Source organism: Corythoichthys intestinalis, chromosome 12, assembly GCF_030265065.1.
Source record: "Corythoichthys intestinalis isolate RoL2023-P3 chromosome 12, ASM3026506v1, whole genome shotgun sequence".
Classification (NCBI taxonomy): Eukaryota; Metazoa; Chordata; class Actinopteri; order Syngnathiformes; family Syngnathidae; genus Corythoichthys; species Corythoichthys intestinalis.
In genome coordinates this window covers 2,404,372-2,426,988 of record NC_080406.1, presented here as the reverse complement: position 1 = coordinate 2,426,988, position 22,617 = coordinate 2,404,372, and the positions used below count along the sequence as shown (strand labels likewise).

Genomic DNA, 22,617 nt, shown 5'->3' with positions numbered 1-22,617 from the left:
TTTCAATAATCGGAATTTGGATGTTTGTGAATCGTTCTCGAATCTTCCACGGCCAAATCGCGAATAATCTAAGAATCGGAAATTTCGCGCACCTCTAGTAGTCAGTCACTACACTAGCCAAAGAGCTAAGAGGCATTTTAACAGTGGAAAATGTTTACATTTTAAGTGTTTATTTCATTTTTTTAAAAGCAAAATGAAGGCAGTTTAAAAAAAAAAAAAAAAAGGCAAACTGAACCGTGGGCTAACTGAACCATTGCACCCCTAGTTTGTATTGACATATTCAGTAAAAGGGAACAATTGTGGCTAATTACAGCCTACAAGTCTTAAAGTCCCTGGTTCCCTGTATTGACATATTCAGTAAAAGGGAACAATTGTGGCTAATTACAGCCTACAAGTCTTAAAGTCCCTGGTTCCCTTTAAGGCAAAACACTACCGCTTTTGTCCGCCAGCTTCACTAAAATCGACCAAAACTGAAAAGTTACCTCATGTAGCTTTTGGCTTTTTTAAATGACCAAAATCTCACTTGCTTGTATAAATGATTAAAGGTCTTGTAAGTTCACTTTCCCAGAAAGGGTTAAAATAAAACATTTTCGGTCACGGTTGTCGACGACGACAGTTGTAGAGCAGAAATGAATCAATTGGATTATTGTAACCGAAACCATGAACCGTTTTATGCTTCTTTTCAAAGATACGAGTGTGAGGAGTCGTTCACAACACTTAATGTAGACATCAGAAATCACCAGAACCTTTTGGACTCCATGGAGCAATACGTCAAAGGAGATCTACTGGAGGGAGCCAACGCCTACCACTGTGAAAAGTGTAATAAGAAGGTAAGATAGCAAAGACTGTTTTCAGAAACTCGTTTGTGTTTTAAATGCTCAATTTTACATCTTTAGGTCGACACAGTCAAGCGTCTCCTGATCAAGAAGCTTCCGCCGGTTCTCGCCATCCAACTGAAGCGCTTCGACTACGACTGGGAGCGGGAATGCGCCATCAAGTTCAACGACTACTTCGAGTTCCCCAGAGAGCTGGATATGGAGCCGTACACGGTCGCCGGCGTGGCCAAGATGGAAGGCGACGACATCAACCCGGAGAACCAAATGATCCAGCAGAACGAGCCCTCGGAAGCCACGCCGGTGGGCAGCTCCAAGTACCGTTTGGTGGGGGTGCTGGTCCACTCGGGCCAGGCCAGCGGCGGACACTATTACTCGTACATCATCCAAAGGAACGGCGGCGACGGCGAGAAGAACCGTTGGTACAAGTTCGACGACGGCGACGTGACGGAGTGCAAGATGGACGACGAGGAGGAGATGAAGAACCAGTGCTTCGGCGGCGAATACATGGGCGAGGTGTTCGATCACATGATGAAAAGGATGTCGTACCGCAGACAGAAACGCTGGTGGAACGCCTACATCCTTTTCTACGAGCGTATGGACTCCCTAGACAAGGACGGCGAGCTTGTCAAGTGCATCTCGGAGTTGACCATCTCCACCGCTAAGCCGCATCTGGTCAAGATGCCCGGCGTCATCGAGTGCAGCGTCCGCAAGCAGAACGTCCAATTTATGCACAACCGAATGCAATACAGCCTGGAATATTTCCAGTTCATTAAGAAACTTCTGACCTGTAACAGTGTCTATTTAAACCCTCCTCCAGGTATGTATGCGTGCGCAATCAGAACACTAGCAGATTCTTTAAACCGAAGCCCTGAGTGGGCACGTAATCAATACTAAATGACCTGAAAGGTCCGGACCTGTTTTGTCCAATTTTGCATGCCTTTGATGTTGCCTTTATATTTCAAGGGGAAAAAAAATTTCACGAAGGCTTCGTTGGGTCCCTTTTTTCAGGACACCATAACATTCGTGTCCAAAGTGGACCAATTATAATCAACATTTTGGACCAAAAAAGACATCAGAAAAATCCCAAAATTTTTAACTGAATTTGTCATGTTGATGTCCTATTGACAACCAAACATGCTCGACGAACCGTTTTGAAGCTTCATAATATTTATTCAACTTGTTAGGTTAAACATTCAACAGAAAAAATAAGACTGAATAGTTTTACTCTGGTATGAAAAAGTATCTGAATCTTTGTCAAAATCACACAGATGAAAAAACTGTCTGCTTTAACTAAAACCACCCAAACATTTATAGGTTTTTATATTTTAATGAGGATAGTATGCAAACAATGACAGAAGGGGGAAAATAAGTGAACCATCACATTTAATATTTTGTTCCCACAGCTTATCGTATTGGGCCAGCGTCGTGGCAGCTTTCACTGGGATCAACTCAAACACACGCTGCGTTCTAGCACCGGATTTAGGTGGAAACAGGATGAAAGTTTTAGTGGATACTAGCAGGCAGGAGTCTCAAGTGATTTGGTCGAGGATAAAATGGCATCATGCTTGCACTTTGAAATGGGGGGGAAAAAGCGTAAATTTAGCTTGAAATATTTACGTCAAACGAATGATAAATGCCCTTTTTTTTTGTTTGTTTTTTTAACTTTTAACCAAGAATCTTGAAGGTTTTACGTTCATATCAATAGAAATTCTGGGATTCATGCAGTTCTTTACAAGCATTTTCAACTTAAAAAGCTTTTCGTACTCACCGCTTTTGTGCGCATGTGTTTGACGTAGGCATGTGCCGGTTTCTGATTCTGACCGTATGATAACCTTAAGCAAAAATAGCTCAGTTCCATGGTGTCACAGTATTGCAATTAGAGCTCTAAAATGTGTTATTTTTAGTAGGGCTGTCAAACGATTAAAATTTTTAATCATGTTAATTACAGCTTAAAAATTAATTAATCGTAATTAATCGCAATTAATCGCAATTCAAACCATCTATAAAATATGCCATATTTTTCTGTAAATTATTGTCGGAATGGAAAAATAAGACAAGATGGATATATACATTCAACATACGGTACATAAGGACTATTTGTTTATTATAACAATAAATCAACAAGATGGCATTAACATTATTAACATTCTGTTAAAGCGATCCATGGATAGAAAGACTTGTAGTTCTTAATAGAAAAATGTTGTACAAGTTAGAGAAATTTTATATTAAAACCCCTCTTAATGTTTTCGTTTTAATAAAATTTGTAAAATTTTCAATCAAAAAATAAATTAGTAGCCCGCCATTGTTGATGTCAATAATTACTTACTCAATGCTCATGGATGCCTATAAAATCAGTCGCACCCAAGCGCCAGCAGAGGGCGGCAAAACTCCATAAAACACAACAAGTGAGCGTTTCAATGTGTACTATCATTTAAAACTCTCTGAGCGGGGCATCTGCGTTAATTGCGTCAAATATTTTAACTTGATTAATTTTTAAAACTCAATTAACGCCCGTTAACGCGATAATTTTGACAGCCCTAATTTTTAGATGTCTGGGTTAAAAAAAACTTTTTTTTTTTTTTCAAAACAAATTAGCAAATTGGAACATAAGTATGACATTAAGTTAAATAAATAACTTATATTCTAAATAAAATAAATGCAGTCCTTTAGGGTAGCCTAAACCCACAGCTCAACACTTTTATCATTGGAACATAAAAAGTCCGTGTGTGTGGCTCGTATTATCTTTACATTATAAATACCCACCCTCTCTCAAATCACAAAGTCGCCAGAAACAACACCACAGGCTGTTTTATGAAAATGTTTTTTTTTTTTTTTTTTTTAAACAGACGTTTACTATGGCGGAAGACTTTACAAAAGTAGCCTAATGGTAGCAACGGTAGCCATCTTGGCATGCTAACTAGCCACATTATCTGCCCGTTAAAAAGCTTACGTTATAGTATTTGTTTTCCCATTGCTAGACACACTAAACACGCTGGAGTTAACTCTGGTAGCTGGTGGGAAACGTTCATGACAACATTTACTTACCTTAAATTTTGTGTAAAGTGACGCTGTCGCTCTAAGCTCTTGCTGCATTTTTGGGACATAAAAAAAAAGCTAATACCGTACTACGGTATTAGCTTTGTGTTAGTGGTGTTGTTAGTAATGTTAGTGGTTTTGAAACCGTGATGTTTTCATGCCACGGTAAACCTTGAAACCGGTAACTGGCACATGCCTATTTGGACATCTCGCTGCGTAGTAAGGAATTGCAATACACCGACCGGTAGTGCTTGTTTAGTGACAGTGACAGCTGCAGACTCAGCACTCTAGCTCGAGGCAGGGGGTGTTCAAGAGCACGCTGTTTGTAACCATAAGTAACCCCCCACAAGGACAGTTATTTTTTTTCTACATTAATAGTATGTGTATTGTTTATCGATCTCTTAGCTGCAATCAGTAACTCCTTAGATGAAAGCCAATAAATCTCTTGGGTAGGGCCCCAAATAGCAGACAAGAACAGAGGGATTGCGTCCAAGGGTTTATTGAACACACAAAAAACACGTGATCGCGAAAAGGGAGACAAAAAAAGGGTCCGTGACAGTTGGTCGGGATCAATTGGTAAAAAAAAAAAAAAAAAAAAAAACAACCTTGAGGGCAATCAGTGGTGAGAGGCAGACAAGCGAAAATTAAAAAAAAAACTAACAACGAAGAGATATACAAACTGTTAAATGGCATCAAGTCGGTATCTTGGCAACCTGCCTAAGATTGGTTTAAAGACACTGCTGATGAGCTGGAATTGGATGCAGGTACGATGTCAGGAACTCATCCCACATCTCTGTAACAAAACAATCTGACCAGCTGCAGAATGTGACAAAATTATGCCAGTTGTCATACTAGCTTTGCTTGCTAGCTAACAGTTATTCTCCCTGTCAAGTCCAAATACTGTACGTCATCACTTTGAGCGGCCATTGCGCGCATAAAACATGGGACCCTCCGTAGGTCAAAACATGTACTGAATATGATAGATTTTTAAATCTTTGGCAATATTTTATGTGTTTCTAAAGACATATTTTAGTATGAGAACAATTGTGGCTTATTAGAGCCTACAAGTCTTGAAGTCTGAGGTTTCCTTTAACAAAAATATAATGAAGAAATCGGATATTGACAACTGAATAGTTATATGTATGTTATAATTTCAGGATTTTAGACAAATTTAAGGTGAGGAAAGTCCTAAAAGATTAATTGGTCACTAAAATAGTTGTTAATTGATTAATTGTTGCAACTCTTAAGAGTAACAGCACTAAAATGGATTGGACGTCTAGTGCCAATGAGTTAAAAGACCAAAGCGTCTTCAATTGAATTTTCTCAAGCTCTGTTCTAAAAATGCTTTCAACCAATGAACACAAGTTTTATAAGCCTTTCTCTCTATCAGGACAAGACCATCTTCTGCCAGAGGCAGAGGAGATTGCTATGATAAGTGCTCAGCTGGCTGCTCGCTTCCTTTTTAGCACAGGCTTCCACACCAAGAAAGTGGTCAGAGGTCCTGCCAGCGATTGGTAAGCTCTCTCCACAACGTTCCTCCCCTTCTTCTCTTCTAAACACTCCTCTTCCTCCGGGAAAAGGTATGACGCTCTTTGCATCCTGCTGAGACACAGTAAGAATGTACGCTACTGGTTTGCACACAACGTCCTGTTCGCTTACCCCAACCGCTTCTCTGAGTACCTGCTGGAATGCCCGAGCGCCGAGGTGCGCGGGGCCTTCGCCAAGCTCATAGTCTTCATCGCTCACTTCTCGCTCCAAGACGGCCCCTGCCCCTCCCCCACCGCTTCGCCCGGAACCTCCGCTCAGGTTCGGCTTCGGAAGACTGCAAATAACTTATTAGCCGCACGATACTTGAATTAATTGGCGGTATTTTATCTGGATTAGGGTTGCGATAACCTCAGTCTCAGCGACCACCTTCTAAGAGCTGTGCTCAATTTGCTCAGACGAGAGGTTTCGGAACACGGCCGTCACCTGCAGCAGTACTTCAACCTCTTTGTCATGTATGCCAATTTGGGTAAGCTTCATTTCGTCTGCTGCTATAATCCCGTTTGATTGCATTCATACAAAATGGCCGCTTCCTTCTCTCCTGAATAGGCCTGGCAGAAAAGACCCAACTGCTGAAGCTGACCGTGCCCGCCACATTCATGCTCGTGGCGCTGGACGAAGGTCCCGGTCCCCCCATTAAGTACCAGTACGCCGAACTGGGCAAACTCTACACGGTGGTCTCCCAGTTAGTCCGCTGCTGTGACGTATCCTCACGTATGCAGTCCTCCATCAACGGTGAGTATCTAATACTTGCCTGGATTTGGACATGAAAGATTTCACAATAGTTAGTTTTCTTTTGGTCTGGTATATAAATAAAAACAAGAATCTTTGGTGCAGGACAAGTTCACCATCCAATTAGAAAGTTACATTGAGTGGTTTCTCGTCCACAAACTAGTGCCTAAAAAAGCAAACATTTAGGCATCTTTATTCGAGGGCCTTATGAGGAGAATCATCCTTGCTCAGGATGCGGTGACTGACAAAGCAGCCACTTTGAGCTTCTGCGCTGTGTTGCCAGATCTCAAAGCTGAGGGCTCCTCTTGAGAAAAAACAAAATAATCTGAGCGGTTTTCTCCGTCACACCCAATTAATTGCTCACCCGTCTTCTACGCAGGTAACCCCCCTCTGCCTAACCCCTATGGGGATACCAATCTGACAGCCCCGGTAATGCTGGTGCAGCAGCTAGTGGCCGAGATCCTGTTTGTCAGGACCAGCTACGTAAAGAAGATCATCGAGGACTGCAGCAACTCTGAGGAGACGGTGAAGCTCCTCCGCTTCAGCTGCTGGGAGAACCCCCAGTTTTCTTCCACTGTGCTCAGTGAGCTACTATGGCAGGTAAAACTTAATCATCGCCACCTCCAGAATTTCCCCATTGATTGCACGCATTGTTTTCGTAAACGATAACAAAAGTACTTGGTCGACGGACAATTTTTCTCATGACGAGATAAAAAAGTGTCTTGAGAGACTAAAACCAAACAAGAAGAATGCGAGTTTTTGTCTGAAGAGACCAAAATGTGCCATAGTTTCCGTTGTAACAATGTGTGACATTTTCTTACTGTATGTGTAATTTGGGTGGCGTCACTCGTGTGACATGTCTTGCACCCCCCACCCTGACCGTCCCCGGTGACAGTTTGTTAAGTCATTGGCTACTGAAGATGTACAGTGCCTTGCAAAAGTATTCGGCCCCCTTGAACCTTGCAACCTTTCGCCACATTTCAGGCTTCAAACATAAAGATATGAAATTTAATTTTTTTGTCAAGAATCAACAACAAGTGGGACACAATCGTGAAGTGGAACAACATTTATTGGATAATTTAAACTTTTTTTAACAAATAAAAAACTGAAAAGTGGGGCGTGCAATATTATTCGGCCCCTTTACTTTCAGTGCAGCAAACTCACTCCAGAAGTTCAGTGAGGATCTCTGAATGATCCAATGTTGTCCTAAATGACCGATGATGATAAATAGAATCCACCTGTGTGTAATCAAGTCTCCGTATAAATGAACCTGCTCTGTGATAGTCTCAGGGTTCTGTTTAAAGTGCAGAGAGCATTATGAAAACCAAGGAACACACCAGGCAGGTCCGAGATACTGTTGTGGAGAAGTTTAAAGCCGGATTTGGATACAAAAAGATTTCCCAAGCTTTAAACATCTCAAGGAGCAGTGTGCAAGCCATCATATTGAAATGGAAGGAGCATCAGACCACTGCAAATCTACCAAGACCCGGCCGTCCTTCCAAACTTTCTTCTCAAACAAGGAGAAAACTGATCAGAGATGCAGCCAAGAGGCCCTTGATCACTCTGGATGAACTGCAGAGATCTACAGCTGAGGTGGGAGAGTCTGTCCACAGGACAACAATCAGTCGTACACTGCACAAATCTGGCCTTTATGGAAGAGTGGCAAGAAGAAAGCCATTTCTCAAAGATATCCATAAAAAGTCTTGTTTAAAGTTTGCCACAAGCCACCTGGGAGACACACCAAACATGTGGAAGAAGGTGCTCTGGTCAGATGAAACCAAAATTGAACTTTTTGGCCACAATGCAAAACGATATGTTTGGCGTAAAAGCAACACAGCTCATCACCCTGAACACACCATCCCCACTGTCAAACATGGTGGTGGCAGCATCATGGTTTGGGCCTGCTTTTCTTCAGCAGGGACAGGGAAGATGGTTAAAATTGACGGGAAGATGGATGTAGCCAAATACAGGAACATTCTGGAAGAAAACCTGTTGGTATCTGCACAAGACCTGAAACTGGGACGGAGATTTATCTTCTAACAGGACAATGATCCAAAACATAAAGCCAAATCTACAATGGAATGGTTCAATAATAAACGTATCCAGGTGTTAGAATGGCCAAGTCAAAGTCCAGACCTGAATCCAATGGAGAATCTGTGGAAAGAGATGAAGACTGCTGTTCACAAACACTCTCCATCCAACCTCACTGAGCTCGAGCTGTTTTGCAAGGAAGAATGGGCAAGAATGTCAGTCTCTCGATGTGCAAAACTGATAGAAACATACCCCAAGCGACTTGCAGCTGTAATTGGAGCGAAAGGTGGCGCTACAAAGTATTAACGCAAGGGGGCCGAATAATATTGCACGCCCCACTTTTCAGTTTTTTATTTGTAAAAAAAGTTTAAATTATCCAATAAATTTTGTTCCACTTCACGATTGTGTCCCACTTGTTGTGGATTCTTGACAAAAAATTAAAATTTTATATCTTTGTTTGAAGCCTGAAATGTGGCAAAAGGTTGCAAGGATCAAGGGGGCCGAATACTTTTGCAAGGCACTGTATAAGCACTGATGTTCGTGCACTCCGGGCTTGCTTGTTTCGAAACACATGGTGTGGTTTGTTTTCATATCTTGGTAAGAGATAATGTGTAAAGGTCTACAAATGTAACTCGGAGCATTAGCATTAACTTCAGCGTGGCGAGCATCCGTAACCCGATGCAATCTGCGCTGTACAAATGCCGGCATCCCCTTGATTTCTCTGGTCTGTTGTACTTGTGATAAAGATGTGATTTTCGACAAATGTATAGACGAATAGTAGCTTTTTCATTCAACACCAGATGGCAGCACTGTCACATCGTAAGTAAACGAGTTTTGCCAATTTCACGTCAGTGGATCGCTGCTATCTTGCATCCGCAAAGTTTTATATCCTCTCCCAGCTGGAATAATCAGTTTTGATCAAAATCATATTGGAAATAAGGCATTACAGTGACAAGGCAGGGGTAGAAGGTGTAGAACACCAGGTGAAGACCATCCAGTCCTTAGGAGGCGAGTACAAGCAGTAAATTATGCTAAGTCTGATGAGGTCTCCAGAAAGAGGACATGGATTCGGAGGAAGAGGAGTTGTTAAATAATGGCATTGATCCTCTCCAAGAAAAACCGGGGATCAACAGACCCCTCCCAAATGTAGAGGATGGTTTCATTTCATTGAAATGAATAGGAAATCTTATTTTTCAAGTTTGATGACAATGTCTATCATTTACAATACGTTGTCCAAAAATGCTACGACTCCGTGCTCGATGCGCAATATGTCAAATTAAAGCCGACATGTTCCATTTTTATGGTCAGTTGTCAAAAGCTTACTAAGATATATAGTTTATCTGTAATCAAGCAATGTGTGTGATTTTCCATATTTGGCATTTGAAATTCTTCAACTTTAGAGTCAAGTGTTTCGGCCAAAAGATTTTGCTTGCCTCTGCACAGGTGGCATACTCCTACAACTATGAGTTGAGGCCTCACTTGGACTTGCTGCTACAGATCCTTCTCATTGAGGATTCCTGGCAGACACACAGGTCAGACTAGATTGCATGCAAGCTCTTGACCAAAATGGCCATAAATAATAGAAATGTTCTTGTTTCAATGGTATAGGATCCACAATGTGCTGAAGGGAATTCCGGACGACAGGGACGGTCTCTTTGACACCATCCAGCGTTCCAAGAACCACTATCAAAAACGGGCCTACCAGTGTATCAAGTGCATGGTGGCCCTCTTCAGCAACTGTTCTGTGGCTTACCAGATCCTCCAGGTATAAATGTCAACTGCCTGTTTGACATGTACGTCCAATAGCGGTCATTATTTTGCCTACTAAACCTGTATCTATACATATGCTGTCGAGTCTTATGATCACGTCTGTGTTCTAACATCAGAACAAGTGGCGTCTTTAAAGCACCGTAAAAAATAACTATTTCAGATAGATCGCTGCTGTCAAAAAATGAAAGTGCAGATTTCAAACTCTCTCCTAGTTTTCATTGGGTACCGATAGACCACAGAAAAGCAGAGAAACGTTTAGTTTCATGGTGGAAAACGTGTTTATCCACCAGAGGACAGTCATTCTCTAGGATCAGGTGATTTTCATTTCTATTTTTTTTTTTCTGTCGAAGTTCGATGATTCTGGTGTACAGGTGGTCCTCGGGTTACGACGGACTCGACTTAACGCGAGTTCGACTTTTACGACGCCGTGGTCTAGTCCGCCATTGTCTCCAATTGTTTTTAATGAAGAAAAAAAAGCTTTGTAAGCAGTACCTTATTGTGCCTCTCAGTATCTTTCTTTTTTAACTTTATTAACTTGACATGTTCTGTCCTCACTAAACGTGAAGTTCAACTTGACAGACAGCAAACAAGGCATTTGTGTGTTTTGAAGCTTTTTCCTTCCTTCACTTTTGAGTTTGTAAAGCTGTAGCATACATACAGTGGGGAGAACAAGTACTTGATATCAAATACTTGTTCTCCCCACTGTATGTACACTTATGTTCAAAACGACCAAAATTTTAACAATGATACACTCTGCACAAAACAAGTGATGTTCAAATGGCAATCTTGTCTGATCAAAATGTATATTTAGTAGACTAAATTGGCCTAATTTTCTTAGCAAAATTCCACTTGCTTAAATGCTACGAATGCTAACGTATTTACAGTTCTCTTAGCAAATCCACAAACTGTAGCCCCAACAAATGCATACACATACAAATAATTGCTTAAAAAACTTAAAGCCGTATGTAAGCCAAACGAGAGGTCAGCTGTCCTATATCCATGTCAGATGAATCTAATACTCAGTCATAGCTTCCACCAGAGGGCAGTGTATCCTCCATCATTAAACAAAATGAAATACTTTTGGACTTTTTGGATAGTTATTTTTTTAAAGGTTTAATCCCGATTAGGGCGGAAATTCAGGCTACGTTGCCAGTTACCTGTATTTTTGGCCTACTAAGTTCATCTAATAGGTTATAGTATACCCTAATACTAGTTCATATAGATGGCCCTCTGCTGAGAAAGTGCTATTTTCAAAAATGAATAAGACATTTTAAAGTAGTACTCATTACTTGAGTAGTTTTTTTTCATCGAATACTTTTTTACTTGAGTACATTTTTTGTATGAATTTTTACTTTAGTACTAGAAACTGCAATTTCTGGAGAAATTACTATGGGGCTTTGCAGTGTGGATGTACAGATCTTAGCCCCGCCCAGGTTGGTTTGGGGACATTTCGGGGACAATATCGGGTCACTTCCTGTTCATTTGGGGACATTCTGGGGAACACGTCCTGGTCATAACAAGTCACTTCCTGTTCATTTGGGGACATCTGGGGGCAGGTCCTGGTCATATCAGGTCATTTGGGGGGCGTGTCCTGGTCATATCAGGTCCTTTGGGGACATTTGGGGGGCGTGTCCTGGTCACATCGGGTCATTTGGGGACATATGGGGGGTTGTCCTGGTCATGTCAGGTCATTTGGGGACATATGGGGGGTTTTCCTGGTCATGTCGGGTCATTTGGGGACGTTTGGGGGGCGTGTCCTGGTCATATCGTTCATTTGGGGGCATGGGGGGGGGGGGGCGCCTGGTCATATTGGGTCATTTGGGGGGTGTCCTGGTCATATCAGGTCATTTGGGGGACGTTTCCTGGTCATTTCAGGTCATTTGGCGGGGGTGTCCTGGTCATATCCGGTCCTTTGAGGACTTTTGGTGGGCGTGTCCTGTTCATATCAGGTCCTATGGGGACATTCGGGGGCGTATCCTGGTCATATCGGGTCATTTGGGGACATTTGCGGGGGGGGGTCCTGTTCATACTGGGTCATTTGGGGGGGGGGTCCTGTTCATACTGGGTCATTTGGGTGGGGCGTGTCCTGGTCATATCAGGTCATTTTGGGGGGCGTGTCTTGGTCATTTCAGGTCATTTGGGGGGCGTGTCTTGGTCATTTCAGGTCATTTGGGGGGCGTGTCCTGGTCATTTCAGGTCATTTGGGGGGCGTGTCCTGGTCATATCAGGTCATTTGGGGAGATTTGGGGGGTGCGTGTCCTGGTCATTAGGTTATGAGGAAGGCAAATGACATACTGGACGGTGCAGATCATCCCCTTCATTGTTCGAGGTTCAGAGTCCCTTGTTTCAAATCCAAAAGGACAAACTCCTTTTTACCAAGTGCGATTAGGCTGCTAAATTGCACAATTCTTGCGCCTAGATACGAAGCTGTCTGTAGTATTTTTAAATTGTAGTCTGTGTTATTTTATGTGTATGAGTTATCCGTTGTCGTGTTTTGTGTATGCTTGCCTGCTGTTAGATAAGTTTCCCCTTCAATGAATAATAAACTTGAACTGAACTGAACTGAACCGCTAGCTAACAAGTTGTACAAGTACTCTCCATTTACCATTTAATAAATCTGACACTTTTACCGGAATGTTTTTTTTCTTCTTCAAATCCACGTGTCCTCACGCAGAGCAATGGAGACCTGAAACGAAAATGGACGTGGGCTGTGGAGTGGCTCGGTGACGAGCTGGAGAGGAGGCCCTACTCGGGCAATCCGCAGTACACGTACAACAATTGGTCACCTCCGGTCCAGAGCAACGAAACGTCCAACGGCTACTTCCTGGAGCGCTCGCACAGCGCACGCATGACCCTTGCGAAGGCCTGCGAACTCTGTCCCGAAGAGGTAATAAACCCGCACACAAATATACTATACATTCCATACATGCAATCATGTTTACAATATGTAGTACTGACGATCCGTGTGTATGTAACCGCTGCTATCAAACAACACAAAAGACCTAGGAATATAAAATGAACCTTTTGTTTGTTAGCAATTTGTTTATTACTGTATATTTTCCAAAGTCATGATGCGGCTATAGGTTGTTCTAATTTCAAAAGCAAATTTGCACTTTCATTTCACGACCAGTAAATGAATTTAACAACAAATTAAAATGTCTGGGCTTAAAAAAATTGCAAACAAAACAATTGGACAACTTGCATATCAAAAGTCCGCTAGCTTAAATGCTATAAAATGCTTACTTTTTAAAAAAAAATATTACAATGCTCTTAGACAAATACTTCCAACACATATTCCCACAAAAATCACTGCTAAATATACCTCAAAACTAAATTTGGAATGCATAAACAATCATATTGGCTCAAACAAAAACTTAAAAAATAGATAAATAAGGATCTAAGTACAACAGAAGAACAATTGACTAACTTGCATAGCAAAAGTCTGCAAGCTAAAATGTGATAAAACGCAGTTTTTTTTACAATGCTTTTAACAAATCGTTCAAACACATATTCCCACAAAAAACTGCTAAATATACCGCTAAAGTAAATTACAAATACATAAACCAACATATTAGCTCAAACAAAAACATACCTTATGTTGGTCTTAACAGTTAGCAGCTGGATCCAGCCATGTTAGATGAGCTATGTCATATTCACTGTTGCCATTAGAGGGCTGTGTATCCACCCAAATAAATAAAACTAAATGCAAACACTTTCAAAACAAACCATAACGCCACTGTAAACGACTTTGAGGCTTTTTTCTAAGTTTTTTCGATTAATCGTTGCAGCACTAAATGCTAGTTTGGCCTGAAACACAAAGAAATAACATTGAACAAAAATATTTTCTGCATAACTAGGACGTAAAATTGGAAATTTGGAATATAGCCTCTAATTTTAGCAAAACCAAACTTTTATGTTTTTAGTAGCACTTTTTCATTTAGTTTGGACCCAAGCAACACAAATAAAATGATTACAAGCCAGACAGGAACACATTTTATTTTTCTGTAACGTGGTGTTATGAAAAGTAATTGAAACACCCATTTTTAAATGTCTTTTTTATTAGATGTTCATTCATTTTTTTCTTCTGTTCTTTTTGGAACACTTGACCACTCGGTTGTGCCAAATCAAAATTAACAAAGAAATATTGGCTGTATTTCAGCTATACATTGGCAAATCTTGAAAAAAAGTCCATACATCTGCCCGATATATCGGCTTACTGATATATAGGTCGACCTTTAATATATTTACACAACAAATATAATTTTATATATGTTATATGTGGAACAAAAATTCTAGTTTCCTACTTTGACTTCAACATGACAAAATTTGGACCTTTTTTCCAATAAAGAAGCACTATTTAAATGACTAGCGCCATCTAGTGTTAAAGATGAAAAGTGCAACAGAATGTAGGCTGAACTCCAGCTTCTCGCGTCGGCCAGATTCAATGATTTTTTTCGTCATTTGCTGCGGGCTGTAGTTTGGACACCCCTGACATGTTTATCTAATAAATACACATACACACTGAGCATTGTTTTTGAATGTCATGAGTTGGATTTATTCATGTTGCTTTTAAAAGAATTACAGTGCAGTGACACACTTCTTGTAATATTTCATACGCAGCTCAAGTGTACTCAGGGAAGCCCAGGGAAGGTCAGTATTCCAGGCACCGCGACATAAGGAAAAGAAATAATGGTGGTATATTACCTCCGTGAAGTTGGCCACCCCATCAGATGCAAATTTATATCAAAATGACGTCAATCGTTTGTGCTGTAAAACGTTTGTGGGGTATTTATTTACTATTGTAGGTTAACCTGAGGTCAACTATCGCCCCATTTTGAATAGAAATGGCTAAAAATGCCATTGGTTTATGCTAAATTTGAGGTTGTGGAGTAAAAAAAATGTTTGTTTGTGCTGCTATCGTTTTATAAATATTGAGATATTTTGATGTCGCTCGCAGCTTTTCTGTATCCAACGGAGCGTCCCAGCTCTCTCAATAACAGAGGGGTGTCCCAACAATTAGCGCAAACGTAGCACAAACAAATGGCACGTCTTGAGTCCATTTTGCATGAAATCGAGATATTAATTTCGAGTGATGACGTGACTCGCAGCCCCCCATTTTCTACAAAATGGACCCAAAGGGGTGCCATTCATTTGCGCTAGTAGTTGGGAGAAAATTGGTACGCTCCATCAGCAGTGATGCAGGGACTTCAATTGACGTCATCGCTCGAAATATCTCCATCTCAATCTTAATTTTGGCCAATTCCACATTCAGTATGTAAAATATGTCAATCAAAGACCAAATTTTCATTTTTTTTTTTAATGTTTTCCTTATAATTATAACCCCAAGGCTATGAGAACCAAGAGACTCTGCAAACAATAAAAATAACCCCGACCCTTTATTTATTATTTTATTGTTGTAATTTTGCTGACCATGTGAATATCTCAAAAATGATCGCAGCACAAACGAAGCATGAACGATTGACATCATTTTGAATCAAAATGGGGGGCTGGTTGACCTCAGATTGACCTATAAAAGAATTGTAAATATCTTAAAACCAAACGAAAATTTCCAGCACAAACAATTGAAATCATTTTTATATAAATTCACCTCTAATGTGGGGCCAACTTCACGAAGGTTTGTACAGTGCTGGCCAAAAGTATTGGCACCCCGGCAATTCTGTCAGATAATCATCAATTTCTCCCAGAAAATGATTGCAATTACAAATGCTTTGGTAGTAGTATTGCATTTATTTTGCTTGCAACGAAAAAACACAAAAGGGGGGGGGGGGGGGTGAAATCAGTATCACTTTACACAAAACTCCAAAAATGGGCGGGAAAAAAAGTATTGGCACCCTCAGCCCAATACTTGGTCGCACAGCCTTTAGACAAAATAACTGCGAACAACCGCTTCCGGTATCCATCAGTGAGTTTCTTCCAGTGCTCTGCTGGAATTTTAGACCATTCTTCTTTGGCCAACTGCTCCAGGTTCCTGAGATTTGAAGGGTGCCATTTTCAGATTGCTCTACAGGTGTTCTATGGGACTCAATGCTGGCCACCTTAGAAGTCTCCGGTGCTTTCTTTAAAACTATTTTCTAGTGCTTTTTGAAGTGTGTTTTGGGTCATTGTCCTGCTGGAAGACCTTTGAGGGAGAGCCAGCTTTCTCACACTGGGCCCTACATTATGCTGCAAAATTTGGTGGTCGTCTTCAGACTTCATAATGCCATGCACATGGTCAAGCAGTCCAGTGCCAGATGGAGCAAAGCAACCCCAATATATCAGGGAACCTCCGCCATGTTTGACTGTGAGGACAGTGTTCTTTTCTTTGAAGTCCTCGTTTTTTTTTTCTATAAACTCTATGTTGATGCCTTTTCCCAAAAAGCTCTACTTTTGTCTCATCTGGCCAGAGAACATTCTTCCAAAACGTTTTTGGCTTTCTCGGGTACGTTTTTGCAAACTCCAGCCTGGCTTTTTTCTATCTTGAGGTCAGAAGTGGGGTCTTCCTGGTTATCCAACCATACAGTCCCTTTACATACAGACGCCGACGGATAGTACGTGTTGACACTGTTGTACCCTCAGACTGCAGGACAGCTTGAACTTGTTTGGATAGTAGTCGAGGTTCTTTATCCACCATCCGCACAATCTTTCCTTGAAATCTCTCTTCAATTTTCCTTTCCCATCCACATCTAGGAAGATTAGCCGCAGTGCTGTGGGCTTTACACTTCTTGATGACACTTTGCACAGTAGACACAGAAACATTCAGGTCTTTGGAGATGGACTTGTAGCCTTGAGATTGCCCATGCTTCTTCACAATTTTGCTTCTCAAGTCCTCAGACAGTTCTTTGAGCATGGAGAAAAGAAAGAAGACCAATGTGGTATACACAAGGACATAGGACAGAGGTTGAGTCAACTTTAATCCATTTTAACTGGCTGCAAGTGTGATTGAGTTATTGCCACCGCCTGTTATTTGCCACAAGTAAGTGACGGGCTGTTAATGACACAAATTGGAGAAGCATGACATGATTTTTCAAAGGGTGCCAATACATTTGTCTGACCGATTTTTGGAGTTTTGCATAAAATGATAACGATTTACATTTTTTTTCCATTCTCTTTAGTTTTTTTTTCTCCATTGCAAGCAAAATAAATGAAGATATTACTACCAGAGCATTTTTAATTGCAATCATTTTCTGGGAGAAATTGAGAATTATCTGACAGAATTGCAGGGTGCCAATTCTTTTGGCCAGCACTTTATATAATATAAGGGTTACTTGATAAGCTGACCTCCCACACCATTTTTTTTGAAAATTTGTTTTGGGTGATTTGTGGACAAAGCTAGATTTACGATCGTGTGAATTGACAAAATGGATAATTGTACATGTCAGCGTAGAAACTGATTCATAACCATTTCCATAATTGAAGATGCGCATGCAGTCAAGTCAATAGACGTGCGCTTTCTCTCTGTCCCTTTTTGCAGGAGCCCGACGAACAGGAAGTCCCTGACGATCAAGACTCTTCCCCGCCCGAGGACACGTCTTTATACCCCAATTCTTCTGGAACCATGCAGTTTCAGCAGGTAGTCAGAATAAGGCATACAAAATATAGTGCTGTAATAGCTTTTTTTTTTATTCATGGCGATATGTTTAAAGCGACACTGATTTTAACAATAAAACACATGACACAAAACAGTTGGTGTTCCAACACGCATCTACTCTGATCAATATGTAAATTAGCCTTATTTGCCGAACAAAAGTCCATTAAAGTGCGATGGATGCTAACGTATTTTCAATTCTCATCGCAAATCGCTCGCATGTGATGTTTTGGTCAAACAAACCCCAACGCTACTCTCTCGTCGTTAAAAAACAATGGCACCTGGCTCCGCCTCGACTGTCAATCACTTGTCGTGACGTCTCCGCCCCATTCGGCTGTTTCCGGAACACTTTCGGAAATGTTCGTCATTTTCGATCTATTTTCGATAATTGCTCATTAATGTGATTGATTTTTTTGTTAACTTTATCATTATTTGTTATCTTGGCACGTAACGGTTCTATTGATGTCTCACGCCCCCTTTGCCGCTACATACTCTTTAATAAAACTATATACACTTTATGTTGAAGGTCATAGGTTTTATTGGTTAAATATACAAAGAAAAGTACAAATATTTGTTGATTCTATGGCAGATTTTCATAAATGTGCAACATGAGCGCTGCCTGCAAAATGCCTTCTCAAAAGGCCTTTTCTTTTGAAGTGAACGGCATTTCTTAACCTGAAAAGATAGAAATGGTAAATGTTACACACAAAAACTTGAAACGTTTCTACACAAACTGTTTCAGGTTAAGAATACCCTGTAAATGCTTAACAAACTGTTAACAAATACTTCACAAATCAACAATAAATCATTTATCAACAGTTTACTAATGATCTCTTAACTAGTAAAATGGATAGTTATTATAAAGTGTTACCAAAAAAAATTTTTTTTTAAATGGCCTCCTCTTCAAAAATTTTCTTCCCCCAGAAAATTGAGATTTTAAGCTTTCCAATGATGTATCACACATGCATATCAGACACTTTTGAAAGTTGGCCAAATTGGGGGTCTCAGAGCGGAGTCTTTTCTGCCATATATAGAGTGGTACCTCAACATACGATTGCTTCGACACACAATCTTTTCAAAATCCGACGTAAAATTTGACTCGGCATTTGTTTCGATATCTGACGAAATGCTCGAAATATGACGATTTACGGCAGTATCGCAATTTAATAATGATAATAATAATACATCAAACTTGTATAGTGCTTTTTTGGACACTCAAAGATGCTTTACATGACATAACACATCAACAGAATTAGGAGGTGGGAAAAGCTAGTTTGAACAGGTGGGTTTTTAGACGTGATTTGAAGTTTTGTAATGAGTCTGAGTTCCTGATGGGTTTTGGGAGTGAGTTCCAGAGTGAGGGGGCTGCAGCGGCGAAGGCCCGGTCCCCCAAGGTTCAGCGCTTAGTGTGAGGAGATTGGAGTCGGCAGAACGTAGGCGGCGGGAGGGACAGTGCTGCTGTAGAAGGTCAGTGAGGTAGGAAGGGGCCAGGTTATGGAGGGACTTGTAGGTGAGGAGGAGGAGTTTGTACTGAATCCGGTATGAGATCGGAAGCCAGTGAAGCTGTTGGAGGATGGGGGTGATGTGCGGGTGAGGAGGCGGGCGGCAGAATTCTGGGCGTATTGCAGCTTTTGGAGATGAGAAGATGGAAGACCATAGAGGAGGCTATTGCAGTAGTCGAGTCTGAATGTGATGAAGGCGTGAATGAGTATTTCAGCTGTGGCTTGGGAGAGGGAGGGACTGATGCGGGCGATGTTGCGGAGATGAAAGGAGGTTTTAGTGAGGTGGCTGATGTGTGATTGGTATGACAGTGTTGAGTCCATTATAATGCCAAGATTGCGTACGGAGGTGGAGGGGGTGACAGGGTGACCATCAATGAGGAGAGTGAGGTTCTCTGTACAGAGGGGAGGAGAGCTTTGGGTCCGGTGATGAGAAGTTCTGTTTTGTTACTGTTGAGTTTGAGAAAGTTATTGTCCATCCAGGTTTTTATGTCGGACAGGCAGTTTGAGATTGTAGAGGGAATGACAGGGGTGATGGATTTAGCTGAAATGTACGGTTGAGTGTCGTCAGTGGAAATTCAGTCCATGGTGGCGAATGATTTGACCGAGGGGAAGCATATAGATTATGAAGAGGAGGGGGCCGAGGACCAACCCTTGGGGGACACCGTGGGTGACTGGAGAGGTGTGGGATTTGTGGTTATTGATGGAGACGAAGTGGTGACGGTCGGAGAGCTCGGAGTTGAACCAGAGGAGTGAGTGCAGTGCCAGATATCCCTATTGACTGAAGACGGTGGAGGAGGATGTTGTGGTCAATGGTGTCAAATGCGGCAGAAAGGTTGAGGAGGATGGAGATGGAACCAGAGTCAGCGGCAAGGAGAAGATCATTGGTTACTTTGATGAGAGCTGTTTCAGTGCTATGGTGTGCACGGAATCCAGATTGAAATGTTTCAAACATATGCGAGGAGTGGAGATGGTGCTGAAGTTGGGTTATGACGGATCGTTCCAGAATTTTTGAGAGAAGTGGGAGATTGGAAATGGGTCTGAAGTTGTCCAGGTTGTTGGGGTTAAGGCCGGGTTTTTTCAGGAGGGGAGTGATGGTGGCGAGTTGACTGAGCCAGTGGTGAGAGAGGGAGAGAGAATTTCATTGTTTTCCCACAAGACGTACACACAGCGCATTTTCTTGTGAGAGAAATCAACATGGGTTCCACGAATGTTAAAGCTGGTGGTAAAAAAGAAAAAAAAGGTGAGGCTTACCAATGGAAAAATATGAGCATGGGGTGCGCGTCCGTGAACTGTAGGTTTCCGGGCTGTGGAACGAATTAATGGAATTATGATGTATTCTTATGGGAAAATCCTGCTCATCATACAACCATTTCGAATTAAAAACAAGGTCTTGGAACGAATGAACTTTGTATGTAGGGGTACCACTGTACATATATATATATATATATTTTAAATCATACTTTGGGGGGGAAAAGTGAAAAAAACATCTTTCCAATGCTGAATCTGAATACATTGAACACACAAAAATAAAATAAATCAAAATAAAAAATTTTGATTTGCGCGCTACTCAGCGGTTTTTCACTTATTGCGGCGGGGTTCTGATCCCCATTAACCACGAAATATTAGGGATCAGTGTATTGTTTACCCATGTCAGACATCTGAGTCTGGTCCACTGCCACCAGAGGGCAGTGTATCCTCAGTCATTAAAAAAATGCAATACTTTTGGACTTTTTGGAAAGTTATTTTGGGGTACTTAAAGAGAATTTGTTCATAACCCGGGGACTACTTGTATCAGGGTATCGGTTAAGTCCTTATCGGACACCTCTAATTTTAGCTGGCGTGTTTCCAAAAACTGTACTAAGAAATGATGTCTTTCTCTCCCTCCTTCCTGCAGAACAACCACCCACACGGACAACCGTACACCGGCCCCGCCGCGCAGCACATGAACAACCCCCAGCGCCCCGGCCCGGCGCAGGCCCCCGCCCCGGCACAGGCCCCGACTCCGGGCCCCGCCCCCGGCCAAGGCCCGCGAGCGCAAGACGCCTGGGAGAGCGCGGAGGAGACGGTCCCGGCCCCGGCGCCGGCCTCCGCCCCGACTCCCGCCCAGCCCGGGGAGTAACGCCGCCCCTCCCTCGACGAGCCCCCCTTTTGCCGCCTCCTCCGCTGTGCCTGGAGCCCGTCGTTCCCGTTCTACTTTCCTCCTTTCGGAGCGCGGCCGGCGGGGGAGGGAGCGGACCCAAAATACAAAACTGTTCACCCGGAGCCGGCCGAGACGACGAAAGTTGTACATAATGTCGACGTCGGGACGGCCCGGTAGCGTCGCCGGCTGCGAAAAAGAAAAAAAAGAAAAAACAAACAACCCTTGTTTTCATGGCCCACGTTCCGAGTCAGGGCGCGTTCATTGTTCTCGCCATTATTTCGTCGTTAGAATCTGTTCGCTCCCCGGGTTCGGTCCACTTTAATGCCGTTTGCAAAGCGTGGAAAAGAAAAGCGGGAATACAACATTTTTGGGTCGGAGAATCATTGCCTTTCTTTTTGTTTTCATTTTTTTGAAGCTCAGTCAGTCAATACGCTGTAACATTTAGCATGGCTTCTCATCACAATAGCCCGAAGGAGGACGTTCGCCTCTGTTCTTACACCTCGTTTCCACAAGGGGGTGCGTTAACTCTTTTTGTTTCCTACTCATCTACGATATTGTTTGGAGCCGACGTACGACAAAGCGGTTTTCCGACGGCGCGCGTCGTATTTGGCGGCGGGCTTCGGTAAATTCCCCGGGGAGAAAAAAGGAAACATATGCAACAGAATCGTCGCGCCGGCGGCCACCTTTGTGAGCGTGCGGCATCTTTGCTCGGTGGCCACCGGGGGGCGTTTAGTTAGTCACGTTGCAACTTGAACTAACTTGTCATTCTGTAGTACAAAAAGGTAAAACATCAGTCAATACTGTATTTAATTGGTAACTTGAATACGTGTTTTTTTTTTTTTTTTTTTTTTTGTCCAAAACATACCAAATACTCCTGCAAATGAAAATATTCTGCCCACCGTATTTAAATATTTTGCTCTTATTTTATAGAATTTATTTTGTTGTATTTCACTAAAAGAAAAGATAGAATTTGATTTAAAAAGGAACATTTTTTGTCCTTTTTTTCTTTGTTATTTTTAAAGAAGATATTGACTGTACAGAGTTCTAATCTGCGCCCTGTTTTTTGCCGACTTTTGTTTTGGCCATGGTGTGACGTTGAATTCTGGAGCTACAGTCGCGATGTGGACTTTCACTTTGTGAGGTTTTTTTGTGCACAGAAATATAACAAACAAAAAAAAGGAGGAAAAAAAAAAAAAAAAGCATTGCGCCCTTAGCAAATAAAGAACGTTGAATCTTTGTCAGTCTTTATCTATACGCCGGTTCAACTAGAAACTAGTCTTTCATGAATGTGATTCTTTTTTTCCAGTTAAAACTGTTTGGTCAATTTTAGCGACGCTGGTGGACAAAACCGGAAGTGTTTTGTCTTAAGGAAGACTGTGTTTCCCATGAGGACCAAGAGTGTCGTAAAATGATCAGTGAATCAAAAATCAAATCTCCTGG

The 22,617-nt window shown here is 41.8% G+C and overlaps 1 protein-coding gene across 3 annotated transcripts in view; it reads left to right on the top strand.

Annotated features, from left to right (window-relative positions):
* The window catches only part of usp9 (ubiquitin specific peptidase 9), a 78,786-nt gene extending 56,373 nt beyond the window's left edge, over positions 1-22,413 (top strand). For 2 of the 3 annotated variants that reach the window (XM_057851714.1, XM_057851713.1), the window contains exons 35-47: positions 689-830; positions 897-1,653; positions 5,263-5,386; positions 5,453-5,678; positions 5,757-5,886; positions 5,967-6,152; positions 6,529-6,749; positions 9,624-9,712; positions 9,789-9,945; positions 12,625-12,837; positions 14,571-14,600; positions 17,422-17,520; positions 20,932-22,413. In XM_057851714.1, the coding sequence (XP_057707697.1) occupies positions 689-830; positions 897-1,653; positions 5,263-5,386; positions 5,453-5,678; positions 5,757-5,886; positions 5,967-6,152; positions 6,529-6,749; positions 9,624-9,712; positions 9,789-9,945; positions 12,625-12,837; positions 14,571-14,600; positions 17,422-17,520; positions 20,932-21,156 (2,599 nt within the window). In that variant the 3' untranslated portion in view covers positions 21,157-22,413. The remainder of the gene's footprint in view (positions 1-688; positions 831-896; positions 1,654-5,262; positions 5,387-5,452; positions 5,679-5,756; positions 5,887-5,966; positions 6,153-6,528; positions 6,750-9,623; positions 9,713-9,788; positions 9,946-12,624; positions 12,838-14,570; positions 14,601-17,421; positions 17,521-20,931) is intronic. The other variant, XM_057851715.1, reaches the window with a different exon arrangement.
* Positions 22,414-22,617: the final 204 nt, after the last annotated feature.